At 42.1% G+C, this 27964-nt stretch overlaps 1 protein-coding gene across 1 annotated transcript in view; it reads left to right on the top strand.

Annotated features, from left to right (window-relative positions):
* umps (uridine monophosphate synthetase) overlaps positions 1–27964 on the top strand; it is a 118130-nt gene that overhangs the window by 10299 nt on the left and 79867 nt on the right. The window contains exons 2-4 of the mRNA XM_084315036.1: positions 18145–18298; positions 20736–20860; positions 22198–22385. Of these exons, the coding sequence (XP_084171162.1) occupies positions 18145–18298; positions 20736–20860; positions 22198–22385 (467 nt within the window). The remainder of the gene's footprint in view (positions 1–18144; positions 18299–20735; positions 20861–22197; positions 22386–27964) is intronic.

Genomic DNA, 27964 nt, shown 5'->3' with positions numbered 1-27964 from the left:
TACTTCTAGAAGTTACTACACGTCATCTGATGTTGACCGGATGGGCGAGGGGGCGTTTATAATTCCGTGGGCAGCGTTATACCAATCATCTAATGTGGGTCAAATGTTGATAATAGCAGTTAGTATCGAAGACGGTAACGTTACACGCTCAATAGGGGTGGACGGTATAAACGGTATACGGTATAAACGGTATGAATTTGCTCTACGGTATGGATTTTGACTATACCGTGTAACCGTAAAATAGCAATTTTAGCAATAGCAAACTCTAAAATAGCAATGACGTCATGTAACCACAGCGCGACTATTTCACTCGCATTTGCCCCTAAAAATAGATAGAATTAGTCATAGATAATAGATATGTGCAAACTGGAAAAAGTTATTTAGGAGGCTTCGCGCAGTGGGCGTGCCAGCCCCTACCGCACGCATGTAAACACGGGTCTAGTAGTCTAGTGGGACGCGACACGGGAGGACGGCGGCGTCTCCCTGAGCTAACGTTAGCTTAGCTACCGTTACAAAATGACCCAGTCAACTATTCACTTTTAGTTTAATACATGATGAGGCATTGTCTAACCGAACGGTATCTAGTCGGCCAGCTACCGATAGCTCCTGACATCAATAAACGCTCCACAAAGTCTAGTAGACTAGAGACGTGTATGCTACCTGTTAGCTCACGTTAGCGCAAGTTAGTTCACCGTTCAAAACGAAATGTCCCATTGAACTAAATAATTCACTGAGGCGTTGTATTAATGTTATATATCCGGTAGGGCTGACCTTCGAAGCTTTTTTTGGCAATCGAAGCTTCGGGACCGAGCTTCGATTTTAATTCGAAGCTTCGAGAAAAAAAAAAAAAAAAAATTTTATATGTTTTTTTTATTTTTTTTATCTTATGTTGTGGGACTTGTACAGCACTTTCGTAAACTTTGTTGTTTTTAAATGTGCTCTATAAATAAAGTGGGTTGGATTAATTAATTAAGTAGCCCCTTTCGTGACTGTGATGCATCCAACAAGGTTTCACTCGGCTGTGTGATTTAATTCAAGGTGGATCGCTGTTGTCGTTTGAACAACTTCAGATTTCATGGGAACTACCAATCCCCCAAATCAAGAATGTTTAAGATGAATGAAGTAAGATTTTGATTATTTGAAATATGGCCTGTGTAGACTAAACTATGCACAGAATTATGTCAGTCTACAAGGTCCGGATTCTACATGGTCCGGCAATGTAGACTAGTAGAGCCATATGAAATCCGTAAAATCTTTTTCCAAATTCCATTTTATTTTTTTCCAAATTCAGTTTTTTCCGTTTTAATATTTCAGAATTCTGTATTTTGCTTTGTACGCTCATTTTACCATCAGAAATAGTGTCTAATAAGTGGGAATGAATAAATGTCCACAATTTAATAAGATATAACAGTCCATTTAATAGGGCTGTCTTAAATACTTTGAAGCTTCGAAGCTTCGTTCGATGGGCATGGGATTCGAATATGAAAATAAAATTTGATTATTAAAAAAATAAAATAAAAATTATATATATTTTTGCAAAATCAACTCTGCCTCTCTTTGTTAACTACAACAAGCAATGCCGTTTGTTATTTAAGATGAGGTCGGACTCGGCACTGACAGATTTGTGTTCATTGTGCTGCTTTTATAAAGCCTCAAATGACTGCTTACAATATTTCATGAAAGCAAAGTGTTTTGTTTGTCTAAGATTTTAAAAGGTTTAAACTTTACAGCACTGACAAAATTGACAAAGTGCTGTACAAGTCCCACAACATAAAAAAAAAGTAAAAAAAAAAAAAAAAAAAATTATTTTTTATTTTTTTATAGTGGATTCCATTTTTATTGCTCAATTCCGCGATTCCGTCCGCGATTCCGTGATCGCGGATTCCATATGGCTCTAATGTAGACCTTGTAGACTCCACTACAGACCAATTATCAGTGAATGTTCATGCATTTTTAAGAAGGGCAACTTCCACAAAAAAACAAAGAACTCACCAAAACATCTCAGTAGCACCTTATCTAAATGTTATATTTCATATATGGAGATTCATATTTATTTATGTATTGCATGCATTTCTACATTTTATTTCCTATTTTGTTTATTCATCCCAGTATCTTTCTTTCTTATGTGTGGAATTCTACAAGGCGCGCGCACACACTAAGGCTGAGCCCGAACGTTCGAACGTTCGAACGTTCGAACGTTCGTTCGTTACGCTGACATTCGGACTTTAATTAATCGGTTCGAATGATCGGTTAAAAAATAATAAAGGATGCGCACGGGGTTGAGGTGATGTGAATGCGAGGCGCTCGGCTCAACCAGTATGGTCTGCCGGGCTGCAGCGGGATACTATTTCTCAACCAGAGCTCTATTTTGATTGACAGGCGATTCTGCCAATTACGTCACACCGCTTGCACCCGCCTCTGCTGTTACCACCAATCGGCAAGCCTCAACAGACTTACCGTAGCTACCGGGGAGCCGTAGTTAGCTCCCCGCCGAGGAAGTAATCGGAATGCAGAAGGATCATTAATGAATACCATCCTTTTTCGGCCACGGAGCGCGAGCTTCATGGCGGGAGGTGGTTGCGTTGGAAACAACAGCAGGCGCACGGTGGACAGACCCATCCACCGTCTACCTCGGAACGGTGGTAGGGCGGACGGGCGGCTGCGGCAGGCGTGTTGGGAGCCCGGCCGTTCCGAGGTAGACGGTGGACGGGTCTGTTGAGCCGAGGCGTGCGCCTCTCCTCCCGGCTCCCCTCCCCGTCGACCAAGAGTGAATACATGTTATTGAACGTGTAACACTAACGTTAATGCCACAAAACTAATGCATTTGTTTATCTAGCCCCTTACGTGACTGCAAGGGCTATTGTTTATCATACTTTGATTCAGTAGCTTGTTTATTTTCTTCTGAGTGCTTTGTTTAATTACATGTTTACATGAACAGCCACCACTGTAAACATGTTTTTCACCAATAGACTATGCAATGCCGCCCTCCGTAGGATCTATAATAATACAATAAAAAAAAAGATTATTATTAAAAAAATGAAAAAAATAATTTTATTACATTTTTTTTTTATTAAAACATTTTAAAAAACGAACGTTCGAACGTTTGTTCGATAAACCCTGGCGAACGTTCGAACCCTAAAAACAGGGTTCGGGCTCAGCCTTAGCACACACACACACACACACACACACACACTTACACACACTTACATTTAGTCATTTAGCTGACGCTTTTATCCAAAGCGACTTACAAGTTCTGTACGACAAGACAGCAAGAAGGGTACAACTCTATCAGCTGAGTAACAATGTTCATCAAAGTGTTGCGTGTTACAGTGTAGGTTAGTTTATTAGGACAAGTGCATGACAGTAAGGTTAGTCACGGTTAGTTTTTTTTTTTTTTTTTTTTTTAATCATTTCAGATAATGGTTGAAGAAGTGAGTCTTTAGTCGACGGCGAAAGATTGGACAGGATTCGGCTGTCCTAACTGGGATGGGTAGTTCACACACACACACACACACACACACACACACACACACACACACACACACACACACACACACACACACACACACACACACACACACACACACAAATCGAAGTAAAAAAAAAATGTGAAAAAAAAAATTTTGAAAAAAGAATTAATATTATTATTATTTTTTTTTTTTTACTTCGATTTTTTTTTTAATGTTCGAAGCTTGTGCCATCGAACGAAGCTTCGAAGTATTTAAGACAGCCCTAATATCCGGCTAGCAGTAGCTACAGACCTGCTCCTGATATCAATGTCTTATAACACTGATTCGATGCGTATTCGAGCTGAGGGCTTGCTGAGCACACCAATAGGGTCCAGGTGCAGCGCCGGAGAATCCTGGCCGTAGCTCTGCTCGAGGCTACTCGAGTATAGGTCCAGGTGCAGCTCCGGAGAATCCTGGCCGTAGCTGGAGGCTACTAGAGTACACACAGACAGTGGAGCTTGTTGCGTGGTGGCGATGTCTCGCAGATAATACAAGTACAAGTCTAATTATATAATATATATATTTTATAAAAAAAAAAAAAAAAAATTATATTAAATTAAATTTTTTTTGATCAAAATGATGATACCGTGATATATACCGTTACCGTCTATGCTTCAAATTATACGTGATATAAATTTTAGACCATACCGTCCACCCCTAACGCTCAAACTCACCCCAGTCTCCGCGCGCCGTTGGGCGATCATCGTAGAGTAGAAATTCTATCATTATGGGATGTCGATTTACCCGGTCCATCTCCAGCTTGTATAATGGTATATACGTCCAAATCATGTTGTTTATCGAGTTATTGGCAATCGATCGCTATGTAGCGTGACGAGCCAGAGTCATGGGACATGTACCGAGTGGCCGGAAGCAATACGGACGTCTAGCACAACCTCTATGGCACATCCTGTTTAAGCGATTGCGCCTATTGGCCACCAGATGGCGCTCCTGAACCGCCAGAGAGCTCAGTGGGTCCTGCTGGTGGATCTCAGGCCAGCGGAGGGGACATATGAATCCGATCGCAGATTTTTTAAATATTGATATAAGGACGACGTAAAGCGTCCTCCGGCAACTTGAGCATGGCCGGGAATGACGTCTAAAGACGGTTCCCGGCACCCAAAGTGTTAATATCAGCCCTATCTTGATATCGGACCGATACCGATGTGTAAAAAAACTGCCATATCGGCGGCCGATATATCGTGCATCACTACACAAGACAGAAAGTTGTGTTGTGTGAACACACTACAGTACAGCGATGGATCTGGTGATTTTAATGTCAGGCTTTAATAGCAAATTACATGAACCCTTTCACTACCACCCTACAAAGGGCTTTCACTACAATGTCCTCTCTCTAGTCTAGGACATGACTTTCACACATGAACTATGGACACTGGCCAGACAATCAGGTGTGGGAATTACCTTGAGTTGCACTTTCACACATGTAGCTGGCTCCTAAGTAGAGTGAGGGCCTGGCACAGAAAGAGAAAATACTAGGCATGGGCAAAACTCACAATCACTGGGAACCATTTATTGCATGTAGATTTTTATACATACGGGATACATAATGACCTATTATTTTACATCAGATTTGCATATATGGGATGGAAAATAATAAATGTTTTTCCCCATAAAAATTCAGATGTAATCACAAGAACTGGCATTTAAGGGGTTCAAATTCTGAAAAGGAATTCAGGTGAGGACTGAAGTTTTTGAATTTTTTTTAATGATACATGAATAGGTCATATTTCTATGCCAGGGCTGTACCTAGCATGCCATTCAACGGTGTAACAGTTAACACTTTGAATGCCACTCACGGCTTTTCTCTGGTTTACCCCCCGACCATTGAATGCCACGTCACAAGTATTCTGGGTTTATTTTTATATTTTTTTTTTATTAGCGTTCTGAAATCATATTGCATCAAGCGAGCCTACCGTTCCAGGCACTGCCAGGCACTGCCGGCGCTCAGATGTGAAAAAAGCGCCCCCTATCGTCTCCCAGATGGTAAATCACCCTTTTGGATTGGACTCAATGAAAGTGAATTAGGGCTGGGCGATATGGCCAAAAATGATATTGCGATATATTTTGGCTATATCGCGATACACGATATATATCGCGCTATTTTTACATTTCCTCTAAATCACTTAAAAATGCTTGATTTAACCCTTTGATGCATACAGTCACACCAATATGATGATTATAATAAGTCCCTGCAACATATGTTTGCATTATTAAACCATGAAGATGCTTTAAAAAATTATTTAATGAAAATGTACTAAGAGTAGTCTACTGACACACTAATAAAAAAAATTATTTACATCTAAGACAATTTATATAAAAACTCTTGGGTGCCTAAGACTTTTACACAGTACTGTGTTTTCTATCCACTTTAGCCAAACACACACACATATATATATGTATATATACACACCAGCGTTTCCGTTAGCCGGTAATTACCGGTATTTGACCGGCAAAATATGTTGAAGTCCGAATATTTAAATCTCTCCGGTCATAATGTCCGGTGAAAATAATTTCTCTAAGCACAATTTTATTATTTGAATTGTATTAAAATAGGCTAAAATTAAATAGCCTATGCGATGAACGAAACAATCATTACATGTTGCTTCACTCTGATAAAGCGCGGATGGCGCCGCTCGGATGTGAATCTTTTTTTCTTTCTTTTTTTGAGCCTGGCCGGCCACCATAACGACAAACAGGTATACGAGCGAGAGAGAGAGATGGCCAAAACAAGCTAAGCTTAACAAATATTTCATGAAACCAAGCACAAGCAGGTCTAATAATAATGACAACGAAGATGAGTCTTCTGAACTTGAAGTCACAGAGACCGCTGATGCCGTGGTGAAAGAAAACAGAAACAGAAATGTCGAGCGTTCAGGCCCGAGTGGAAAGTTTAATTCTCCTGGCTGAGGTGCGACATTATATCCACATTTTCCAGTTCACTGATCCAGCCGGGGTTACCACAGTTCATTCTGGAACCTCAGATCCCCGCTGATCATGGAGTTCTACAGTATCGCGTTGGATCCATACACGTATCGATTTTTTCGAATGGTGATCACCAGGAATTGGAATATACCAGTTGGATTAGGGCTGGGCTGGGCGATATGACCAAAAACGTTATCGCGATAAAATTATAAAATTATTTTCATATAATTCGATATCGATAATTATCGTCGATATAATGTCCGTCAAGTTTAATTAACTTCTTATGCTGCTGCGAATGTCTCAAGTCGAGTTGATGTCGTCATCAGTCCGCGCACGTTACACGTTAAGCAAGCGGAGTATCTCATGACAATAAATATGACACTAAAATACTCTCTTCCGCCACAATATATTGAAACGAACTGTATACCCCACACTACTATAAACGTGGCCTCAGAATTCAAAACACACACATACTCGGCACGTAAATATATAAAACGTCGCCGTGCAAGCTAATTAGCCTAGCAAGCCTGTAGTATCTAAGCGCTGTATTCCATGACAATGTGCTAAATATTACACTAAAATACTCTCTTCCGCCACAATATATTGAAACGACGTCCACTGTATATCCCCACTACTATAAACGTGGCCTCAGAATTCACGTCACACACATACTCGGCACGTAAATATATAAAACATCGCAAGCTAATTAGTAGGGATGGGTACCTTTCACATTTGAACAGATACCGGTACCGGTACCGGTACCTGTGAATCGATACCGGTACCCAACGGTACCTTTTTTCGGTACTTTAAAAAAAATAAAAAATAAATAAAAAAAAATATTTTTTATTATTTTTTTTTTTTACTTTTTTTTTTTTTTTTTTTTTTACTTTTTTCTTTTCATGTCAACGTTCACACGCACAATATATGCTTACCTAGGATTTGACTTGATTCAACAACAAAGCAGTCGGAGCAATGACAAGCCGAAAACTGTCGAAATTTAATTTACCTACCTCAGTCGTAAAAAAAAATCCAAACTTCAAATAACTACAATTTCGACAGTTTTCGGCTTGTCATTGCTCCGACTGCTTTGTTGTTGAATCAAGTCAAATCCTAGGTAAGCATATATTGTGCGTGTGAACGTTGACATGAAAAGAAAAAAGTAAAAAAAAAAAAAAAAAGTAAAAAAAATAATTAATAAAAAATATTCTTTTTTATTTTTTTTTTATTTTTTTTCGGTTTCTCACTTGATTCGATACTCGGTAGTACCGACGTGTTTCGGTTCGGTACCTCAAAAGTACCGAATTCGGTACCCATCCCTACTAATTAGCCTAGCAAGCCTTGTTGAGTGAGTCCTACCTCCTTCCGGGTATATTTCGCTCTCGGCCATCTCCTTCACTGATTGGTTGTTAGCTGTTGTGCGTAAACACGTCATCACGTAACGTTGGTTGTTGTTAGTGAGTGAGCTGAGCCGAGGCTGAACGGAGCCAAGCTTGGAAAATCGATATATCGAAACTTTGCGACCACGTTTCATGTTTATTTCGAGGAAATAATTTATCGCGATAGTTATTGTTATCGTTTTATCGCCCAGCCCTAAGTTGGATACCATCTGATGTCCAGGGCTGTACGCTAAGCTTTTTCACTAGGGGCACACTTGCCCCTAAATGAGAAATTTAGGGGCAAATTTTTAAATAACTATTTTACCATTATAGTAGGGCTGGGCGATATGGCCTCTAAATGATATCGCGATATTTTGACATTTCCTCTAAAGCACTTAAAAATGCTTGATTGAACCCTTTGATGCATACAGTCACGCCAATATGATGATTATAATAAGTCCCTGCAACATATGTTTGCATTATTAAACCATGAAGATGCTTTAAAAAATAATTTAATGAAAATGTACTAAGAGTAGTCTACTGACACACTAATAAAAAAAATTATTTACATCTAAGACAATTTATATAAAAACTCTTGGGTGCCTTTTACACAGTACTGTGTTTTCTATCCACTTTAGCCAAACACACACACACACACACACATATATATATATATATATATATATATATATATATATATATATATATATATATATATACACACACTACTGTGAGAAAATAATAATCACACAGACTTAATGATTTTAGAATATTTCAGATAATGAAATTAAATGTTTATATCATCAACTATCCAGTTAGTATTTATACTGTGTGTAACATTTGGCTACTTTAAATAATTGAATGTAGAGAGAGAGAGAGAAAGAGAGAGAGAGAGCGAGCCCCCCTTCGGGTTTTGATCGTCTAAGCTGCCGTAGGTGATGACGTCACACTCTAATGTAAACAGGAAGAGATGGAGACACACGGAGATGGGAATTGAATGATATACAGAAACGAATAACCAATAAATATGAAGTTATGTTTAAACTTCTGTTGTCAAGCGTTGTCAATATAACCCACCCCCTTTCCTCACGAATGGAACTAGTCTTGTGGAGTCCGCTTTGACCGTTTTCCAGGGTTAGCAGAGATCGCTAGTTAGCTTAGCATAATCCTAATGGAGACCTTGGTTAGAAGCTACCGTTAGCTCATTGCTCGTGTCAATTAAATTGCATGTTATTAAAGGTCCGCGCTGATCAGTCTAATGAAATTACAACCGCAACATTATATTGCACTGTACAGCCCTGGTTGTAGGCTAATGTTTTACTACAATTTGTATGGATTAATTTAGGAGTGAAATGCGAATGAAGGGTTGAAATCACCACTCGCAAGCTTGCCCCCAGATATTATTTTAAACTTGCACGGACCAAATTAGGGGGCAATTTGCGATCATATCATCGCAGTGTACAGGCCTGATGTCAGGTAAGGACTCTATGTTATCAGTGTTAGGATAATCAGAGTAAGTTTGATGAAGTTATAAGCTGTTTTGTGAAATGTCTTCTTTCGGTTTCACTGTAAAAGTCCGAGAGGAAATCAACAGGGCGATTATATTAATGTGCTTGCGTGCACGTATAATATTGATCATCTAGCGTTTATTTGAAAACGATTCATAAAAAGGCCGACGAATATCAACGTTGTGGAATATTCCACTAAAAGACGATTTTCATAGAATGCTCCAGAATGAGCTGTTTTTTATCTGAAAACGGGGGCTTTTCTAAATGCTCTGAAACGGAAACGACGCGATAAACAGCCTTGACAGCACTGACTGGAAAATAGTCTTTGATAATGCGATGGGCAGATTAGACACATAGCCATAATTTAAAACATAGATTAGGCGATATTAACGTTAACATTGGCGCCGATGGTGGCATTCAGCCGGTAAAAAGGAAAACCAGGCTGACCGGAATTTCTCGAATATGTCCGGGGATAGAAATCTTGCAGGACACCCAGACCGGCACGAATATGTTCTAACGGAAACGCTGATACACACCCTACTGTGAGAAAATAATAATCACACACAAAGGTATAATGGCTTATAGCAGACTTAATGATTTTAGAATATTTCAGATAATGAAATTAAATGTTTATATCATCAACTATCCAGTTAGTATTTATACTGTCTGTAACGTTTGGCTACTTTAAATCATTGAATATAGAGAGAGAGAGAGGGGGGGCGAGAATGAACAAGAGAGCCAGCCCCCCCCCCCCCCTCAGGGTTTGTTCTAGGTTCGCGCTTTGATTGTCTAAGCTGCCGTAGGTGATCACGTCACACTCGAATGTAAACAGGAAGAGATGGAGATGGAGACACACGGAGATGGAAATTGAATGATATACAGAAACGAATAACTAATAAATATGAAGTTATGTTTAAACTGCTGTTGTCAAGCGTTGTCAATATAACCCACCCCATTTCCTCACGAATGGAACTAGTCTTGTGGAGTCCGCTTTGACCGTTTACCAGGGTTAGCAGCTATCGCTAGTTACCTTAGCATAATCCTAATGGATACCTTGGTTAGCAGCTACTGTTAGCTCATTGCTCGTGTCAATTAAATTACATGTTATTAAAGGTCCGCGCTGGTCTGTCTAATGAAATTACAACCGCAACATTATATCGCACTGTACAGCCCTGACTACACTAACGTTAGCCTATAGCTCCGCTGTCCCTGCTACACTCGGGACCAATACACTAACGTTAGTCTATAGCTCCGCCGTCCCTTCTCGAGGAAAGCACTGCGAGTGTCTCTCGGCCGCGGGCGGCGCCATATAAACTAAATACTCGATGTTCGCGATATAGTACAGTACTACATCTCGGGTAGAACAATCCGCGATACATCGAGTATACTGATACTGGTATGTCTGATATGGATATATTATTAGAAGATTGAATAATTGGTTGATATAAACGTAGATAATGCATAAAAACCTAAATTGTATATTATACTGTATTGTACTATGAATTGATTAGGAGTATGTCTTGTTGTTTTTAATTTGTCTGTATGCCATGTGAATGTCTGAATGTATAATGTAAGTCTGTAACTGTATTTTATGTGTTATGACCTCAGGAAGAATAGCCACAGCACTGCTGGGATCCAAATAAACTTAAAACGTAACCGCCAATTAGGGATAGGCGATATGGGCAAAATATCATATCATCAATATCTTAGTTTTTAAGGTATTTGACAGGGGAGGAAATTAGGCCACTTTACTCGCCAAATGCGAGTATTTTTTACGTTTGGCGAGTAATTCATGAAGAGCACTCGCCAGTCTGGCGAGTACTAGTAATTACAAAACAAAACAAAAAAATCATTCTGCAATCTGCTGATTTGCTCACTGGCACAAGCCGAACTCTGACTCCCCCCTTGATTCCTCCCATTTGCGCCTCATAATAATCCAACCATAACCAATGAACATCATCGTTGTACAGATGCGCTCTAAGCTCCTCCAATGAACACTCATTTTCTAGAAGATGCCGCCCATCAAGGGGAAGTGGACAAATCACTGCGCGCGGACCTAGAGCTGCCGCGGTATTGCTGTTTTCCTTACCGCACAAATTTGCAAAATATTTCCTACCGCGCGGTTATTACAGCACGCACAAAAAAAAAAAAAAAAAGTTTGAATGAATTTTTTTTTAGTAGTAGTCTACTCTTTATAGCATATAGCCTGCCTCTAGTCTAAATGTCTATCTTTAGAGGATGACTTTGCAGCATGAATATTGTTTGGGATTCGGCAAGCACGCATTAGTTATTGAAAGTGAAACTCTGGTCGTGCGCAGTTCACTCGGTGTCGCGGGCAGGGCTGGTTACCCCCCCGACCCTTTCTTCTTATTATTACTATAAAGTTACTACTTTATAATAAAGGCATTCGTTTTGTGGCATTAACATTATATAGTTATACGTTCAATAACATCAGCGTATTTACCGGACGATAGCAAGGCAAGCAATACTCTATTCATATCTCAGTTCCTTTCTTTGCTCAGAGCGTGCTGAGTTGTCCCATTCTGCGGTCTGTTAATAAAGTTTTCAATCAGACAAGTGTATAGAACGAAGGGCTTTTATTATAACATTCGTTGCAGACAGTAAAATCATTGTCTCGTTTAGTACTCCTGAAGAGCGATGGTAGTCCACTCCGGCGGAGAGTTAAAGCTAACGTTATTAGCAGTGTTGTGATGAGCTGACATTCAGGACGTAAAAAACGTGTGACGCGTCTCTCTTCTGACCAATCAGTGGTCTGCAATGTTTCACGTGACTTTTCTGGTACCCAATAGGGTCGCTTGGAACCTCGATAGAGAAGTAGGGTATATCTGCAGAGCCGCAAGCCCAACGAGAGGAGGGTAATTGATTATTATTATTATAAAAAACAGCGGTGACGCGGTATTCAGCCTACTCTGCGGTGGCCGTGATGTAACAGCGATACCGCGGTAATGCGGTAATCGCGGCAGCTCTACGCGGACCTACAGACTCCTGCCACCGGCTTGACAACGTAGACAAACTTAGACAAAAACACATCAGTGGATGAAAATAATTGCATGTAGAGTCGTCGCTTTCGGATATCAGTGCGGTCTGACATGGGGGCGAACAACAGCATGCGACGCGTCTCCTTCGAGTCGGATGAGAATGACAAGTCAACCAGCATTAGCCGGCTAGCTACCTAGCATGTAACAAGCTACCATAACGCGCGTTCAACATAGTGGACTATACTGAGCGGCTTTGCTTAAATGCAGCCGAGTGACATTTTATTATTACCGGGTTTCCCCCCATATCACCACTCGCCCATATGCCCTTCACAACGGTGATGTTGTCATACTTGGCATTCAGAATACACCTGCTGAACCCCTAGCGTTGTCGATTCGGTTCCAATGTATTGTCATCTTACAGCACAAGTACAGTACAACCAGAATACATTTGGCATACAACCAGAGTGCAAATGTAACAAGTCAAGTTGTTTTATTTAGCTATTACATTACAGTGAAATGCTTGGTTCTTTCACTGCCCAACTCAGTCCAACCTAGTCCAGCCCAGCCCAGCATCTTTCACTGCCTAGTTCAGCCCAACCCAGTTCAGAATAGTTCCCTCTTTCATGTTAATATGTGATATCCTAATATTTTGAAGAGTAGAGACAGTGTGATTAATACATGTTGTATGCTAATATTGTGAAGAGTAGAGACTGTTATTAATGTTTTATGCTAATACATATTTTAAAGAGTAGAGACACGGTGTGATTTTTACTATGATTGAAAATCAATTTAGACGAAGACATACAAAGAAGTAATTATCACAATTAGCGATTTTTTTTTGGCTGGTAAAAAATCAGTTTGTCTGGTAAAAAAAAATCAGATACTCGCCAGTTGGCTGTTGGAAAGTTAGTTTCCTCCCCTGGTATTTGACAGTATTTTGTCTTCCAGTACAAATTACAATGTCTTATGATGTTGTATTTTTGCATCATGTGTGGTCTAAAAATTAATAATGGGGACAGTTCTTGTAATTGATCTAGTATTGAGGGACATCACTTCAGCCGGCAGTCGCAAAGCAGGCTGCGATATAGTCACAATGTAGTTGCAATGTAGTCACAATATAATCACAATGTAGTCACAATATAGTCACAATCAGGGCACGAAATTAGAGCCGCCACCCGCCATTGGCCGGCAGATTTTAGGTTTGGCGAGTGAGACTGAGAGGTCTGTCCGCCATGTGGCGGGCAATCAAATAAATGTGAAAACCGATCGAAAAACATGATCCAATTCTTAGCGGAGTTCTCACTCGCTGACTTCTGAGCACACAGACATGCAGCGCACTGCTCCTCCTCCTCCTGCCCCTCCAAAACCCGTGTAAACACAGAGGCTCATATTGCATCGGGCAGTCTGCTGACTGCTCTAGTCTAGTGGGACCTCCGTCAGCTAACGTTAGCTACCGTTACAAAATGACCCACTATTCACTTTTAGTTTAATACATGAGGCATTGTCTAACGTTATCTAGCCGGCTAGCTACTGATAGCTCCTGATATCAACAAATGCTCCAGCAATAGTTTAGTAGTGCATGATACCTCCGTTGGCTAGGTAGCTCACGTTAGCTCACTACGAAATGTCCCAGTAAACTAAATAGTTCACTGAGGCGTTGTCTTAACGTTATCTAGCCGGCTAGCAGTAGCTACAGATAGCACCTGATATCAATGTCTTATAACATTGATTCGATGCGTATTTGAGCCACTGGCTTCCATTGCATGAGGGCATACTGAATGTGATTTAACCAACGCAGAGTATAGGGTCCAGCTGCAGCGCCGGAGAATCCTTGCTGGAGCTGGAGGCTACTCGAGTATACACACAGACAGTGGAGCTGTTTGCAGATAGCGAGCATGACTTGTTGCGTGGTGGCAATGTCTCGCAGATAATACAACTACAAGTATGATTATATAATATATATATTTTTTATAAAAAAAAAAAAAAAATTGGTTGGTAAGAAATATGCTCGGCAGGTAGATTTTTCCGATCTACCCGCCACTGGCCGGTGAGTCAAAAAGTAAATTTCGTGCCCTGGTCACAATATAATCACAATGTAGTCACAATATAATCACAATGTACTTTGTAGTCACAATGTAGTCACAATATAATCACAATGTATTCACAATATACCGTAATTTTCGCACTATAAGCCTTACCTGAATATAAGCCGCAGCAGCTAAATTGAATGATGTGTTGAGTAGCCTCCAGCTCCAGCAAGGATTCTCCGGCCCTGCAGCTAGACCCTATATTCAGCTAGACCCTACATTCAGCATGCAAGGATTCTCCGGCGATGCAGCTGGACCCTATTTATAACGTTACGGTTCTTTTGTCAAATCACATTCAACATGCCCTCAGCTAGAATACGCATTCAATCAATGTTATAAGACATTGATATCAGGAGCTATCTGTAGCTACTGCTAGCCTGGTAGATAACGTTAAGACGATTTAGTTTACTGGGACAGATCGATCTAACGTGAGCTAGCTAAGCTAGCTAACGAGGGAACGGAGGTATTATGCACTCGAGTCGACTATTGCTGGAGCATTTGTTGATATCAGCAGCTATCAGTAGCTAGCCAGCTAGATACCGTTAGACAATGCCTCGTCATGTATTAAACTAAAAGTGAATAGTTGACTGGGTCATTGTTTAAACAGTAACGGTAGCTCATGGAGGTCCGATATAGACTAGAGCAGACTGCCCGCATATCGCAATGGTGGCGTTTCAGGAAGTAAACAAGCCAAATGAGAGCTTCCGATTGGTCATTTGCTTTCTTTCTCACGTCACTACTAGGGATGGGAATTGATAGGATTTTATCGATACGATTCCATTATCGATTCTGCTTATCGATTCGATTCTTTATCGATTCTCTTATCGATACCTGATCAATTTATAATTTAAATAAATACATTGGAAATGCAACAGAACTAAGCTGGTTAGAATAACAACATGCAACTTGACATTTCTGATTGTCATTTATTGTTGAGCCCCCATGTCAGGGGCGACAGTGGCTCGGGAGGTAGAGCAGTCGTCTGGCAATCCGGAGGTTCCCGGTTCGATTCCCGCTCCTCCCGGGCAGCGTGTCGATGTGTCCTTGAGCAAGACACTTAACCCCTAACTGCTCCCGATGAGCAGGTTGGCACCTTGCATGGTTGCCTGCGCCGTCGTTGTGTGAATGTGTGAGTGATTGGGTAAAATGTAAGGAACAAATTGTAAAGCGCTTTGGATAAAAGCGCTATATAAAAAAGCAGCCATTTACCATGTCAGAAAAATACAAAAACTGTAAAAAATAAAACATTAACTATAGCCTACACTTAAATAAAATAATGTATTTGAGATTCTCTTAAAATGTATTTATTTTTTTATTCTTAAACTAATTTAATCTATTGAATAACAGTCGTTATTCCTCTGACTTCTGTCTCACACACACACACACACACACACACACACACACACACACAGACACACAGAGCTCCCTCCCCGGGCCCCTGTCCTGTAGGTATTGGCTTGTGTTGCTACACGGACACATTTGTATGTTGCACCATGGTACTTCCTGTCTGACGGACTTAGTAAATAAACAATCCGGCTCTTATTATATGTGAACTAAAGAGTACAATGTTTACAGAACAGTCCCCACCCGCTGTTTTATTGTATTTGTACCTGTACTATCCGCTGTCAGCTGTTTATCTCTCTTTGTGAGCTTGATTAAATAGCGTTAGCTCACGTTAGCTAGCGATAGCTCCGCGGCTAATTTTAGCTCACCCTAAACTAAATCAATGAAAGCATTCAAGTAGTTTTCACTGCACATAGAAGTAGCCAAACAGCGGGAGCATTTCGGGAGCATATGACCAAAAGCCAGGCAATTTCGAGCCCTTAAGGAATCAAATAGAGTCTGCCATGGCTACATGCTAACGCGCGCAACTGTAGGAAAAACCTGGCAGCGTTAAGGGAATCGAAAGTCACAGGAGCCACACGGTTCCAGGCATCGGCCAATTAGGAACCGGTTCCCAACGGGAACCGGTTTTCGATTCCCATCCCTAGTCACTACTGTGATTGGACCGTTGACTTGAGTGCAATGTGGGACTTGTAGTTTTTTAACGATCTCGCGGCGGAGAAAAAAAAGACGAGAGAGGCTATAATCTGTACTCACACCAGGGTTCGAAATTAACGGGGGCTTGGGGCATAATGCCCTTGAAAATGGACAAAATGCCCTTGAAAATCAGTTAAGGAGGGCACTTAATGCCCCCGACAGTTTACTAATTATATATATATATTTATCCGGTAATGGAGCGTCTGTGGGAGTACGGTTCAGATGACGCGCAAATAAAAAAAATTCATTTGGCGGAGCCGGTGTTCTGCACTGGCTGCAGGCAGCAGCAGCCAGCTGCCAGGTGCTAGTCAGTTTGTGTAAAAATGGCACGCACAATATAAATCAATCTTCATTACGACTTTAAAAACATAGCCATTAACATTACATATGCCTACACACATCTTGCCATAGCGTTAGGAGTTTGTAAACACAACGCACGTTTTAACTATGGTAGCCCGACGCAGCCCGCAAGCTAATACTGTAGTCAATGAAATGTCACCGTAGCTACTAGCTACTGTAGCAGAGGAGGAAATGGGAGTCTGAGAGGCGGGGTGTTTAAAGACAATGATAGGCGTTTATTCAACATCCAAGAAGGCTAACATACAACTGTGTTTTACTAACTCCAACCGGGACTATTGCCGCTTTTCCACTGCATGTTGATGTTAGAACGTCTCCTCCTAACGTTACCGGAGCTGATAACATTGTCTGGGCTGGTGTTCCGTGACGCTAAAATGTCCGTGGGGACCCGGCGCCAACCCATAGATAGTTCCAACTCACCGAATTACGTAATCCACCACAGTTGCACTCAATATTTAAATAATGTTAGTCTAAATAAATGTAGACGGAAACATAATAATTTCAAGCAGAAAACGAATCTTTCCATTAAGAACTGACGATCAGGGAATTTAAACATGGTTGACATTGTTTTTGTGTGTTTATATTAAAGAAAGAAAAGTCTAGTGCTGGCTGAGCATATTGTTTGTTTGCACTAAGTTAATACTTTGACAAATGTAGCCTATATTTTTCAGTCAGTTCGGTCTTTGTGTGCCAAACATTATTTAAGGCTGTAAACACTGTAAACCTTTTATTTTATTTTTAATAAATGAGAAGCATGTTTAGATTTGAGTGTTAAATTTTTTTTTAATAAAAATTAACATATATCGAACTGAAAACCGTGACACCAAAATCGTGATACGAACCAAACCGTCCCATTTTGTGAACCGTCCCACCCCTACCGTTTATCATAAAAATGCAGTGCCCCCGAAATACAAAAAAAAGCCCCCGAAAATCAATTAAGGGGGGCAAAAAAAGCCCTTGAAAAAAAATGTTAATTTCTAACCCTGACTCACACAATCAAAATAAGAGTATCGCTATGAACTACACGTCTACACGCCACACGGCGGGCAGCCCTCTAAGTGTCAAGCGCCAAAGGTAAAAACTGAGCGCCCCTGGCGGGCGGCGGGCTTTAGTTTCGGTCCCTGACTCCCTGGTCACAATGTAATCACAATCACAGGAGGAAACCATGATGTGTCAACGTATGTCCACTAAGAGGTTCTTTTTCAACTCTTTCAAACACTGAGGAGGGTGGCCGTGCCCCCATACGATTTTTTTAGGGAAAGCCCTGTAACCTGCAGGTGTATTGTTTCTTCATTACTCGCTAAGACAACTGTCTGTCATGCCTGCAGGTGTCCAGCCTCATCTACGAGCGCGCCCAGACGGAGGAGCTGCAGTTTGACTCTGTGTGTGGAGTTCCCTACACCGCTCTGCCTCTGGCCACCATCATCTGCTCCAAACACGAACTACCCATGCTCATCAGACGCAAGGAGGCCAAGGACTATGGTTTGTGTGTGTTGTGTGTGTGAGAGAGAGAGAGTTTGTGTGTGTCCTTGTTTTTTCCCCCTCTTTCCAAGATTTTACTAAGGAAAGGAAGGTTGGAGATCGGGCGGTAGTTGTTGAGCTTGTCTGGGTCGAGCGGGCTTCTTGAGGATGGGAGTGACGGAGGCTGTTTTGAAGCAGGAGGGGACGAGACCAGATTCAAGTGAGGAGTTGATGATGTTGACCATGGTAGAGCAGGGAGGCAGATCTTGACCAGGGTAGTAGGCATGGGGGTCGAGTGAACAGGTGGAGGCTTTGGCCGAAGCTATAAGCTTGGCAACTTGAGGACCATCCACCGGGGAGAAGGAGGAGCGGCTGCATTGGGGGAGACACCCAGGAGGAAGTGCAAGTGAAGTGGAGGAGGAGGGCACCACTAGCTGCTGGTAGATGGTGTTTACCTTGTCCTGGAAGAGAACCAGAAACCCGGCGCAGAGGACGTGGGCACCAGACGCTAGGGCTGAGCGATTAATCGATTTTAAATTGAAATCGCGATTTGGAATGATGCAATTATCAAATTGCAAAAAAAAATTAAATCGCAATTTTCTCCTTTTCTTTTCTTTTAATTTGTTTAACCAGGAAGTCCCATTGAGATACAAGATCGGTTTGGGAGAGGGAGGTAAGGGCTTTTAGATTGTGTGTTGTGAAGTTTAGACTTCAGAGAGGGAGAGTAAAGTACAGAAAAAAAGGTACCGTTGGGTACCGGTATCGATTCCCAGGTAAAAAAAAACATTTTCAGGCTCGGTGTCCCCGAAAAGACCCACCGCGTGGGCCAGATGCAAGCCGCATTTTACAATAAACCTCTGTGGGGCTGCTTAAATTTTTTTATTATAATCGCAAATTTTATCGCAATATCGGTCAGAAAAATCGCAATTAGATTATTTCCCAAAATCGTGCAGCCCTACCAGACGCGTGATTTTTGTCCGTAGCTTCTGTTTGCGAAGACGCTCTCTGATTGGCTAGGCCGCGTACAGCGAAGAAGAAAATACCCCCTCTGACTGGTTTAGCTCCTAAGGGTCTCTTCCGCCTTGTACATATATTTTCTGCTTCGAAGTGGTTATGCTTAAGTATTCTTTCGAAGTGGTTTAGCATTCTTTCAAAGTGGTTATGCTTACTTAGGCATTCTTTCGAAGTGGTTATGCTTAGGCCCTTTTTCGAAGTGGTTATGCTTAGGCCCTCTTTCGAAGTGGTTATGCTTAGGCCCTCTTTCGACGTGGTTATGCTCAGGCATGCAGTCGTGCACACACGCGGTTACATGGCGTGTTAGTAGGTCACTCAGGGCAGAAGTGCGCGCAATGATGTGCACGCGCGCACTCGTCGCGCCGTGCAATAAGTACCCGGCCGTTGTAGAAAGCAATGAAGCTACCCGGCCGGCGGCCGGCACTCATCACCTAGACTTTGCATAATAATAGCAGGATACCTACGAGAAGTGCCAAACCAAAGTACAAGCCCTGGCTGTAGGCTACCAATTGGTGGGGGGCTGCTTGATCTCCCGACTGGAAGGATGAGACGAGTTGTGCTTCAGTCTGAAGGAAACTGTCCTTCTGTAAAATAACTCTAAGTTACATTGTTAATTTAGTTTGTATTTACTTTTCTAGTTTAAGTTAATTCAATTAAAGAAATTGTAACTACAATTACATTTAAAACATTGTTATGCATAATAATCATCTGTTCTGTGCGCAACTGAGGGCACATGTATGCGTGGCGTTTGTGCAGTTCCCATATTACGACTGCATCATGCTTAGGGTTAGCCAATCGGAGAGCGTCTTTTTCTTCTTCGCTGCAATCAAAGAGCGTCTTCGCTCACAGAGGCTACGGAAAAAAATCACGCGCACCAGACGGGCGGGGGGGATCGAGGGGGCGGAGTAGCCGGTTGATGGTGGAGAATAGTGTCCTGGGGTGTTTTTGCTGGTTACCGATGAGGGTGGAATAATAGTGTGTTTTGGCCTTGGAGAGAGCTACCTTGTGGGACTGCACATGGTCCTTATAGGCCTTGAGGTGGACGGTGAGGAACCCTGTAAATAACAGCTTCTTGGGTGCTGATTACCCGATTCACAAGGTCCAGATTCAATTTGATTCAATATCGATTCAATAAGACTTGATGGTGCTGGTTTCAGGGGTTCGGCACCCGATATTGTTGTCAAAAGATGTCATTTGGTGAACCGAGTTTCACAGTTCAGCAGAAACTCGGCACAAGGCAAACTAGAGAGACACCTGCAGGATGGGAGGTGCGCTACAAATAACGTTTAGTGAAAATATTCTGTCCACTGAAAAAAGGCATACGTTAATAAAAGATCGATGTTGGGATTTGAAGAATCTATTTGATACAGTATTTTCTTGTGTTAGTTTATCGAGGCTCAGGTATTTCCTGTGTGATTATCTTACATCGTTATTTAATCTCCAGGGACTAAGCGGATGGTTGAGGGGGTGTGTCGCGAGGGTGATACCTGTCTGATCATCGAGGACACAGTGACCAGTGGCACCAGCATTCTGGAAACGGCGGAGGTGCTCTATAAAGAGGGACTACAGGTATTGTGTTTTGATTCATCCATCATTTAATTCAAGTGTAAACCTGCCTTATATCACTTTTTCATGGACAAATATTGTTTCTTTAGCTAAATCACAAGAGTTCGTTCGAACAAGATAAACCCATAATTACGCATTTACGACATGTCATATTACGCTAATTTCTAGAGCGTAAATGTGAACGCCACAGATGAAAAACGGTTACATCACTTGAAGAAATGCATATGCTATCATTGTGATTTTAAAATATTCTTACAACAGGTAAGGTAACTGCACAATATCTCTTTAACCTCGCCCTAGCCATATTTTCCGAAAATCTTTCTAAAAGTACATACCCAAGTAAATGGAAGATTGCTCCACTTCTACAAGTCCATTTGCATGTCCCTGGTATCTAGGGACATCTATGGAGTGGACCTCAGGGAATGTATTCCCAGTGTCAGAGAAATATGTGTCTGTTACTATGCTTGAGTAAATTGTAATGAACCAAAGGAGAATATAATATATTTTTATCTTTGACGGTGAATAACACCATGCTAACATTGACCAGACGTGAAGCCACTGAGTTCATTCAGCACCTTCTTGAGATCACATGTACAAAAAAGAATCTAAGCAAATTAATAAAGGGCAGATGATTTACAGGGTTTTTTGTAGATACAGTACTGCATTTTGCCATCTGGACACATGCAATTTGAAATATGAATATAGAATATCAGGCCTATAAATGACCTTATTATGGCCAAATCATACATATATGGATCAGGCCAAATCTCCTATTTCCAATGACAGAGTTCAATCTGGATTTAGTACCACCAGGCGCCCGTTACAGGGCAGAAAAGACTGAATGAAATCTACTCTTAAGTACAGTTACATTTTTGTACATCTTTCATATGATTACACACACGTATGACAGCTTCCTTTATTTCCATCTAATTCATCCGGTTTCCGCCGGGATGCGCCGAGATATTTATGAACTCATATTTCGCTAATAACACTTAAAATCATTGGTAAACCAATGTAGTGCTGGAAATATACACTTTGACTGCTGTTTTGATAGGGTCTTTACTCTTGGCTACGTTTGAAAAAAGCGCTACATTAATTAATACGGACTGTATTAATCTATTTATGACGTAAAATAAATCTCGGCCCGGTACAGGGTCCGTCAGGCTTAAGTGTTTAAATATTGTTGTTACAGAGTCAATGGAATTCACTTCACAAACTAAACATTTTTAAACTGTGAAAACTAAATTAATGGAAATTAAATATTTAAAAAAATACCATCTGCATGTTTTAACAAGGGGTTACTGCTATAAATCCTCACCTGAGACTTTATTTTTCTGAAGGTGACTGATGCCATCGTGTTGATGGACAGAGAGCAGGGTGGGGTCCCCATGCTGGCCTCTCAGGGAATCAAACTCCATCCTGTCATCTCCATGTTTAAGCTTCTCAATGTCCTGATGCAGGCTGGGCGCATCGATGCCGCCACGGCCCAGAACGTCCGCAAGTTCATCTTGGAGAACAACACCTTCAAGTAGGAACAAACACGTATATATATTGAGGGCAGATGTTGTTTTTTGTGTTCCATGGGGCAATTAGAGGTGCTATAGATTAAATTGTATCTAGTTTTAAAAGAATACATCCACAGAGCTTTTAGAAAGGGCATGAATTAAAGTATTGCATTTCCCCACAGAAAAATATTTATTAACCTCTTAACACTTTGAATGCCGACAACGTGTATTGTCGTCTTATCATGCCCCCCGTTGAGTGCCGACGACGCGATTTGTCGCTTTATTTTTTTATTAGCGATCTGAATTCATATTTCATCAACCGAGTCTCCCGTTGGTACAGCAGCCCCTCTAGGAGCCCCGATGGGAAAAAACCGCCCCCTATCGTCTATCCCTGTGTAACTGTAGGTAATTCGATTATACTGGTACATATTATTCATGTACAGAGGTCTATTGACCATACAAGATAGTAATCTGGGCAGGTGTTACATGAGCAAAAAACAACCCCCTCAGTAGAAAAATGCTTCTCAAACAGTCCCGGGTAGGCAGATAGTAAACAGAGACGTTTTCAAATGGCAAATCAGATTTATTATGTGTGGGGCTTCCAACCCACGGCCTTTTCCCAAAGGGAAAAGGGGATGTTGTCAGTGGGGATTTCAACCCAGATCACACAAAGGGAAAAAGGTAAGGGGAGAACAAACACGGTACACATACAGACAAACAAACAATAAACAAGTGAACTGTGTATCCTTCATAAAACACCACCACCATTTGGGGATCGATCCACAACCAGTGATCACTAATACCGCGCCACCACTATATCGCTTCCAACGCGACAGCTAAGAGAGAAGGCAGCCTCCTCACTCCACTCTGAGACGTGGCAGTGACTCCCAATGAGGCCCCGAGACGTGTGTGTCCTGTCAGGTATTTGGCTACCCATCCCCCTTGAGCTAATTGCCAATCAGCTGTCATTCATTAAGCAATCAGCACTCTTCAGTCGGGATGGGCAGCACCTGACAGGGAGAGAAGAGACAGCATTAGCTCTCATGTTTACACACACACACACATCATATACAAAACATAACACATTAAATATACTAACCTGATGTTCAGAAGGTGTCATAAATACAGTAATAATGGTAATGACCAACCCACGTACCCAAGGTACGTCACACCTCCCCCATAAGAGCGAACCTGTAGGGTTAGCAAAACATTATTACTTATTACCCAACATCCGATTAGTACCACACACCAGGGAAAACAGAAACAACAAAAACAAAATTCTCCTCCCACAATCACCCACCAATGGGCACACCAGCACCACACAGGCCTAGAAAACCGAGCCTCCACCGCGTTAGAGCGAGCAATTGCTCGGGCGACAATGCTTCACGAATGAAAAAATTAGGTGGATACGATCCAGGTGATATGTCTCTCATCACCATCTCTCCAATAGATGGTTCGGGAATTACCAGCTGCCTCTGAACGCTACATACAGCAACCTCTTCCATCTCGCCAACAGATGGCCCCTTGTCCCCGGCGAGAGCCTCGCCCCCGACAGATTCACTCAACGTCAAAACTTGAGTTCGCTCCCCGCCCTGTGCCTTGGTGACAACACAAGCAGAAAACACATTGGGGTGATTATCAAGCAATTCATCACAACACAAGTCAGTCAATGGAGCCTTTTCAACCCCCACTACAGGAATCACACTCCCCCCAGCAAACTTGTTCCCCATGACAAAATCCACACTCACACCTTTTGGTTTCTGGGCTGACTTCGTGATTTTGTCCTGTCGCTTCCTCAGCGCACAACATCCTTTTACCACATGGCCTGTCTCTTTACAATAATTGCATACCACCGGTCTCCTAGACGGCGGCGAGCGTGGCCGGATTGCTGACTCAATCAACGCATCGCACAGAACTTTCCCCCCAGCTATATCATTTCCCATGATAAAATCAATTCCGGCTACCGGAAAAGAGGAACGAACCGCCACGGGAAAACAACCTGTGACTAGTTTTGACCTCACATGTATCATATGTAACGGAGCGGGCGTGTAGCCCATCTCTATTCCGCACACAATAGCACTTGTATTACAAGACGACTCCACATTTAACGGCAATACATCCGCCAGCATAAAGGACTGTGAACCACCTGTATCACGAAGGATCCTCACCTCGCGCTGGTCACAGACCTTACCCGACAGTGACACAAAACCAGAAGATGTAAAAGGATCAAAACAACTGTCTGGTTTCCCCCGCCCAGGGCGTGAGACAGTGCTAACCAACCCCACCACCTTTGGTTCCTGCGCTGGCCTGTCAGTATTTTGCCGATCGCGCACAAATGCATAACAGTCCGCCACCAAATGACCTGGCTTGCTACAATAATTACAATGTCTCTTTTCTGACGGAGGCGAGCGTGGTCGAAATGATCGCTCGTCGCCTCCTATATACACATCATTTCGCACAGAACCATGTGATGCAGAAACATTTTTGTGGATCATTGCCAACTCGTCACACAAAACTGCAGCTTCCTGGAGGGTAGAAACATTTCGCTCCTCCAACTGTATTATCATGTGTTCGGGCAATTTTTTAAAAAATTGTTCCATGAGGATTAACTCGCTCAAAGCCTCGACCCCATCCACTTTACACCCTTCACACCAACGAGTGAACACCATCCGTTGTTCATGGGAAAATGCGACATGTGTTTGTGAGGGGGCTTTACTTAGTCCCCTAAACCGCTGCCTATAAGCCTCCGGCACCAGTTCATACACGCGCAAGACAGCACCCTTCACTTTCTCATATACCATGCTGTCCTCCTTTGATAAAAACTGGCATGCGTCTTGAGCCCTACCCGTGAGCCTATATTGCACTAATAGTGCCCACTGATCCTCCGGCCAATTCGCAGCCCCCGCTACCCGCTCAAAATTCAAAAAAAATTTCTCCACCTCAGATTCTCGAAAAACAGGAACCATAGCAATATGTTGCCCAACATTAAAACTGCCATGGCCACCTTCAGATGAGGGTGAAGAAGAGCCAACACTCCCCAGCTCCATCCTCTTCAGTGTAATCTGGAGCTCTCTATCTCTCTCCCTCTCTTCCCTGTCTCTCTCAGCTGCTCTGTCCTCTCTCTCTCGTACAGCTTCCCTGTCTCTCTCAGCTGCTCTGTCCTGTCTATCTCTCTCAGCTGCTCTGTCCTCTCTGTCAGCTGCTCTGTCCTCCCTGTCTCTGTCCTCTCTGCGCAACAGCGCTCTCTCCTCCATCTGGAGACGGGCGAAACGCAGGCTAGAGCGCGCATGGCCAGAAGACGTGGAGTCTTTATCTGAATCGCCTGCGGCCTCACTTTCAGCTCCGGCCGTACTACCATCCTTCCTAATAGCACCACCATCCATGTTAAGATCACGTAAGGGAGAGTTAACCCATTCGCCAGTGTGTACAACCTCCTGATCACTATGACTCACTACTCCCTGAGCCGGCCTAAACACCTGTTGCTCCACCAACCCCGCTATAACAGCTGCCTTCATAGCTGCCTTGGATTGGGAATTTTGTACAGCAATAGCATAATGCCTAGCAATAAGGCCTAATTCCGCCTTAGTGCAACATTCCACTTGACCCTCTGTCGGATCCGCTATAAAGGCTTCAAAAACAAATACCGACACTGCCATATTATGTTTTTATGTGTGTGTGAGAAAAAAAAAATATATACATATATATCACGTCCTCACTTAATTAACCATGACCGTGCACAATAATAATAGACACATTCTGCTTTCATACCTCTTAACCAAAACAATCCAACTGACCACATCTACTAAATGAAAATAATAACAAATGGTCCTAACCACTCAACTAGGAGTCACCTGTGTCACTCTAGCCTATCCCAGATAAACTACTCCACTAGATGGATGAAAGGCTACAAATATCTTCAGTCGCTTACCGATTTAATTGCGCACTCCACCGGAATCACGACTCGTGCCCCCCACCCTCTAGCCAAGCAGGTGACCCCCCCGTTACCTATGTGGCAGAAAAATAGAATGGTTAAGAGCATCACAACAATAATGGTTTACATCAATCAACTGTGCACGGACAATGGACCCCTACCAATACCAATTTAGAAAACGCTATCTTATTACACCTGACATGCTTCAATCGACAAGTCACCCCGTTATTTTACCAACAAGGAACCATACAATTGCGCAAACTTAACGAGCCCCCATGTCACGTACAGAGGTCTATTGACCATACAAGATAGTAATCTGGGCAGGTGTTACATGAGCAAAAAACAACCCCCTCAGTAGAAAAATGCTTCTCAAACAGTCCCGGGTAGGCAGATAGTAAACAGAGATGTTTTCAAATGGCAAATCAGATTTATTATGTGTGGGGCTTCCAACCCACGGCCTTTTCCCAAAGGGAAAAGGGGATGTTGTCAGTGGGGATTTCAACCCAGATCACACAAAGGGAAAAAGGTAAGCGGAGAACAAACACGGTACACATACAGACAAACAAACAATAAACAAGTGAACTGTGTATCCTTCATAAAACACCACCACCATTTGGGGATCGATCCACAACCAGTGATCACTAATACCGCGCCACCACTATATCGCTTCCAACGCGACAGCTAAGAGAGAAGGCAGCCTCCTCACTCCACTCTGAGACGTGGCAGTGACTCCCAATGAGGCCCCGAGACGTGTGTGTCCTGTCAGGTATTTGGCTACCCATCCCCCTTGAGCTAATTGCCAATCAGCTGTCATTCATTAAGCAATCAGCACTCTTCAGTAGGGATGGGCAGCACCTGACAGGGAGAGAAGAGACAGCATTAGCTCTCATGTTTACACACACACACACATCATATACAAAACATAACACATTAAATATACTAACCTGATGTTCAGAAGGTGTCATAAATACAGTAATAATGGTAATGACCAACCCACGTACCCAAGGTACGTCACACTGGGAGATCCCTGTGGGGGGAGCCTACTGGCTCCATTATGCTGGTGAGCCGTCTGATGATGAGGGAAGTGATCGCGAGTTGGGAAGCAGCGTGGAATATATATTTACAGCAGCCAATAATCAATCAATAAACGCGATCGATATTTGGAATGGCGATCAGGAATTGGAATAATCTTTTTGGAGAACATCTGATCTAAGGTAAGGAGTCTGTTACCAGTTTTAGGATAATCAGAGCTGTATTCACTGAGATATCAGCATGTGCCGTGTGTGTGTGTGATGTTGAGGAAATGAGAGAATAGATTTTTCAGCCCGCTTCTATAGCGTGCATACGTACGATAATCTAGCGTTTATTTGAAAACTATTCATAAATAGGCCGACAAATGACAACGTGTCTAGTGTATTCGAGAATATTCCAATAAATGCCGTTTATGGGGGAATCTTAAAATTTTCTAAACATTTTAGCATGGTGTTATTCAGTCAAAGATGAAACCATTTATATTCTTCTTTGGTTCATTACAATTTACTCAAGCCTAGTAAGAGACCATATTTATTTTTTTACTCTCTGGCTAGCTTTTATGTTATTTTACAATGTAGCGCTTTGGGATTTGCTCCACAACTATAAAGCGCCCTACAAATCAAATATATTATTATTATT

Source organism: Notolepis coatsorum, assembly GCF_963971535.1.
Source record: "Notolepis coatsorum genome assembly, chromosome: 5".
Lineage (NCBI taxonomy): Eukaryota > Metazoa > Chordata > Actinopteri > Aulopiformes > Paralepididae > Notolepis > Notolepis coatsorum.
This window is presented reverse-complemented; position numbering and strand designations above follow the sequence as displayed.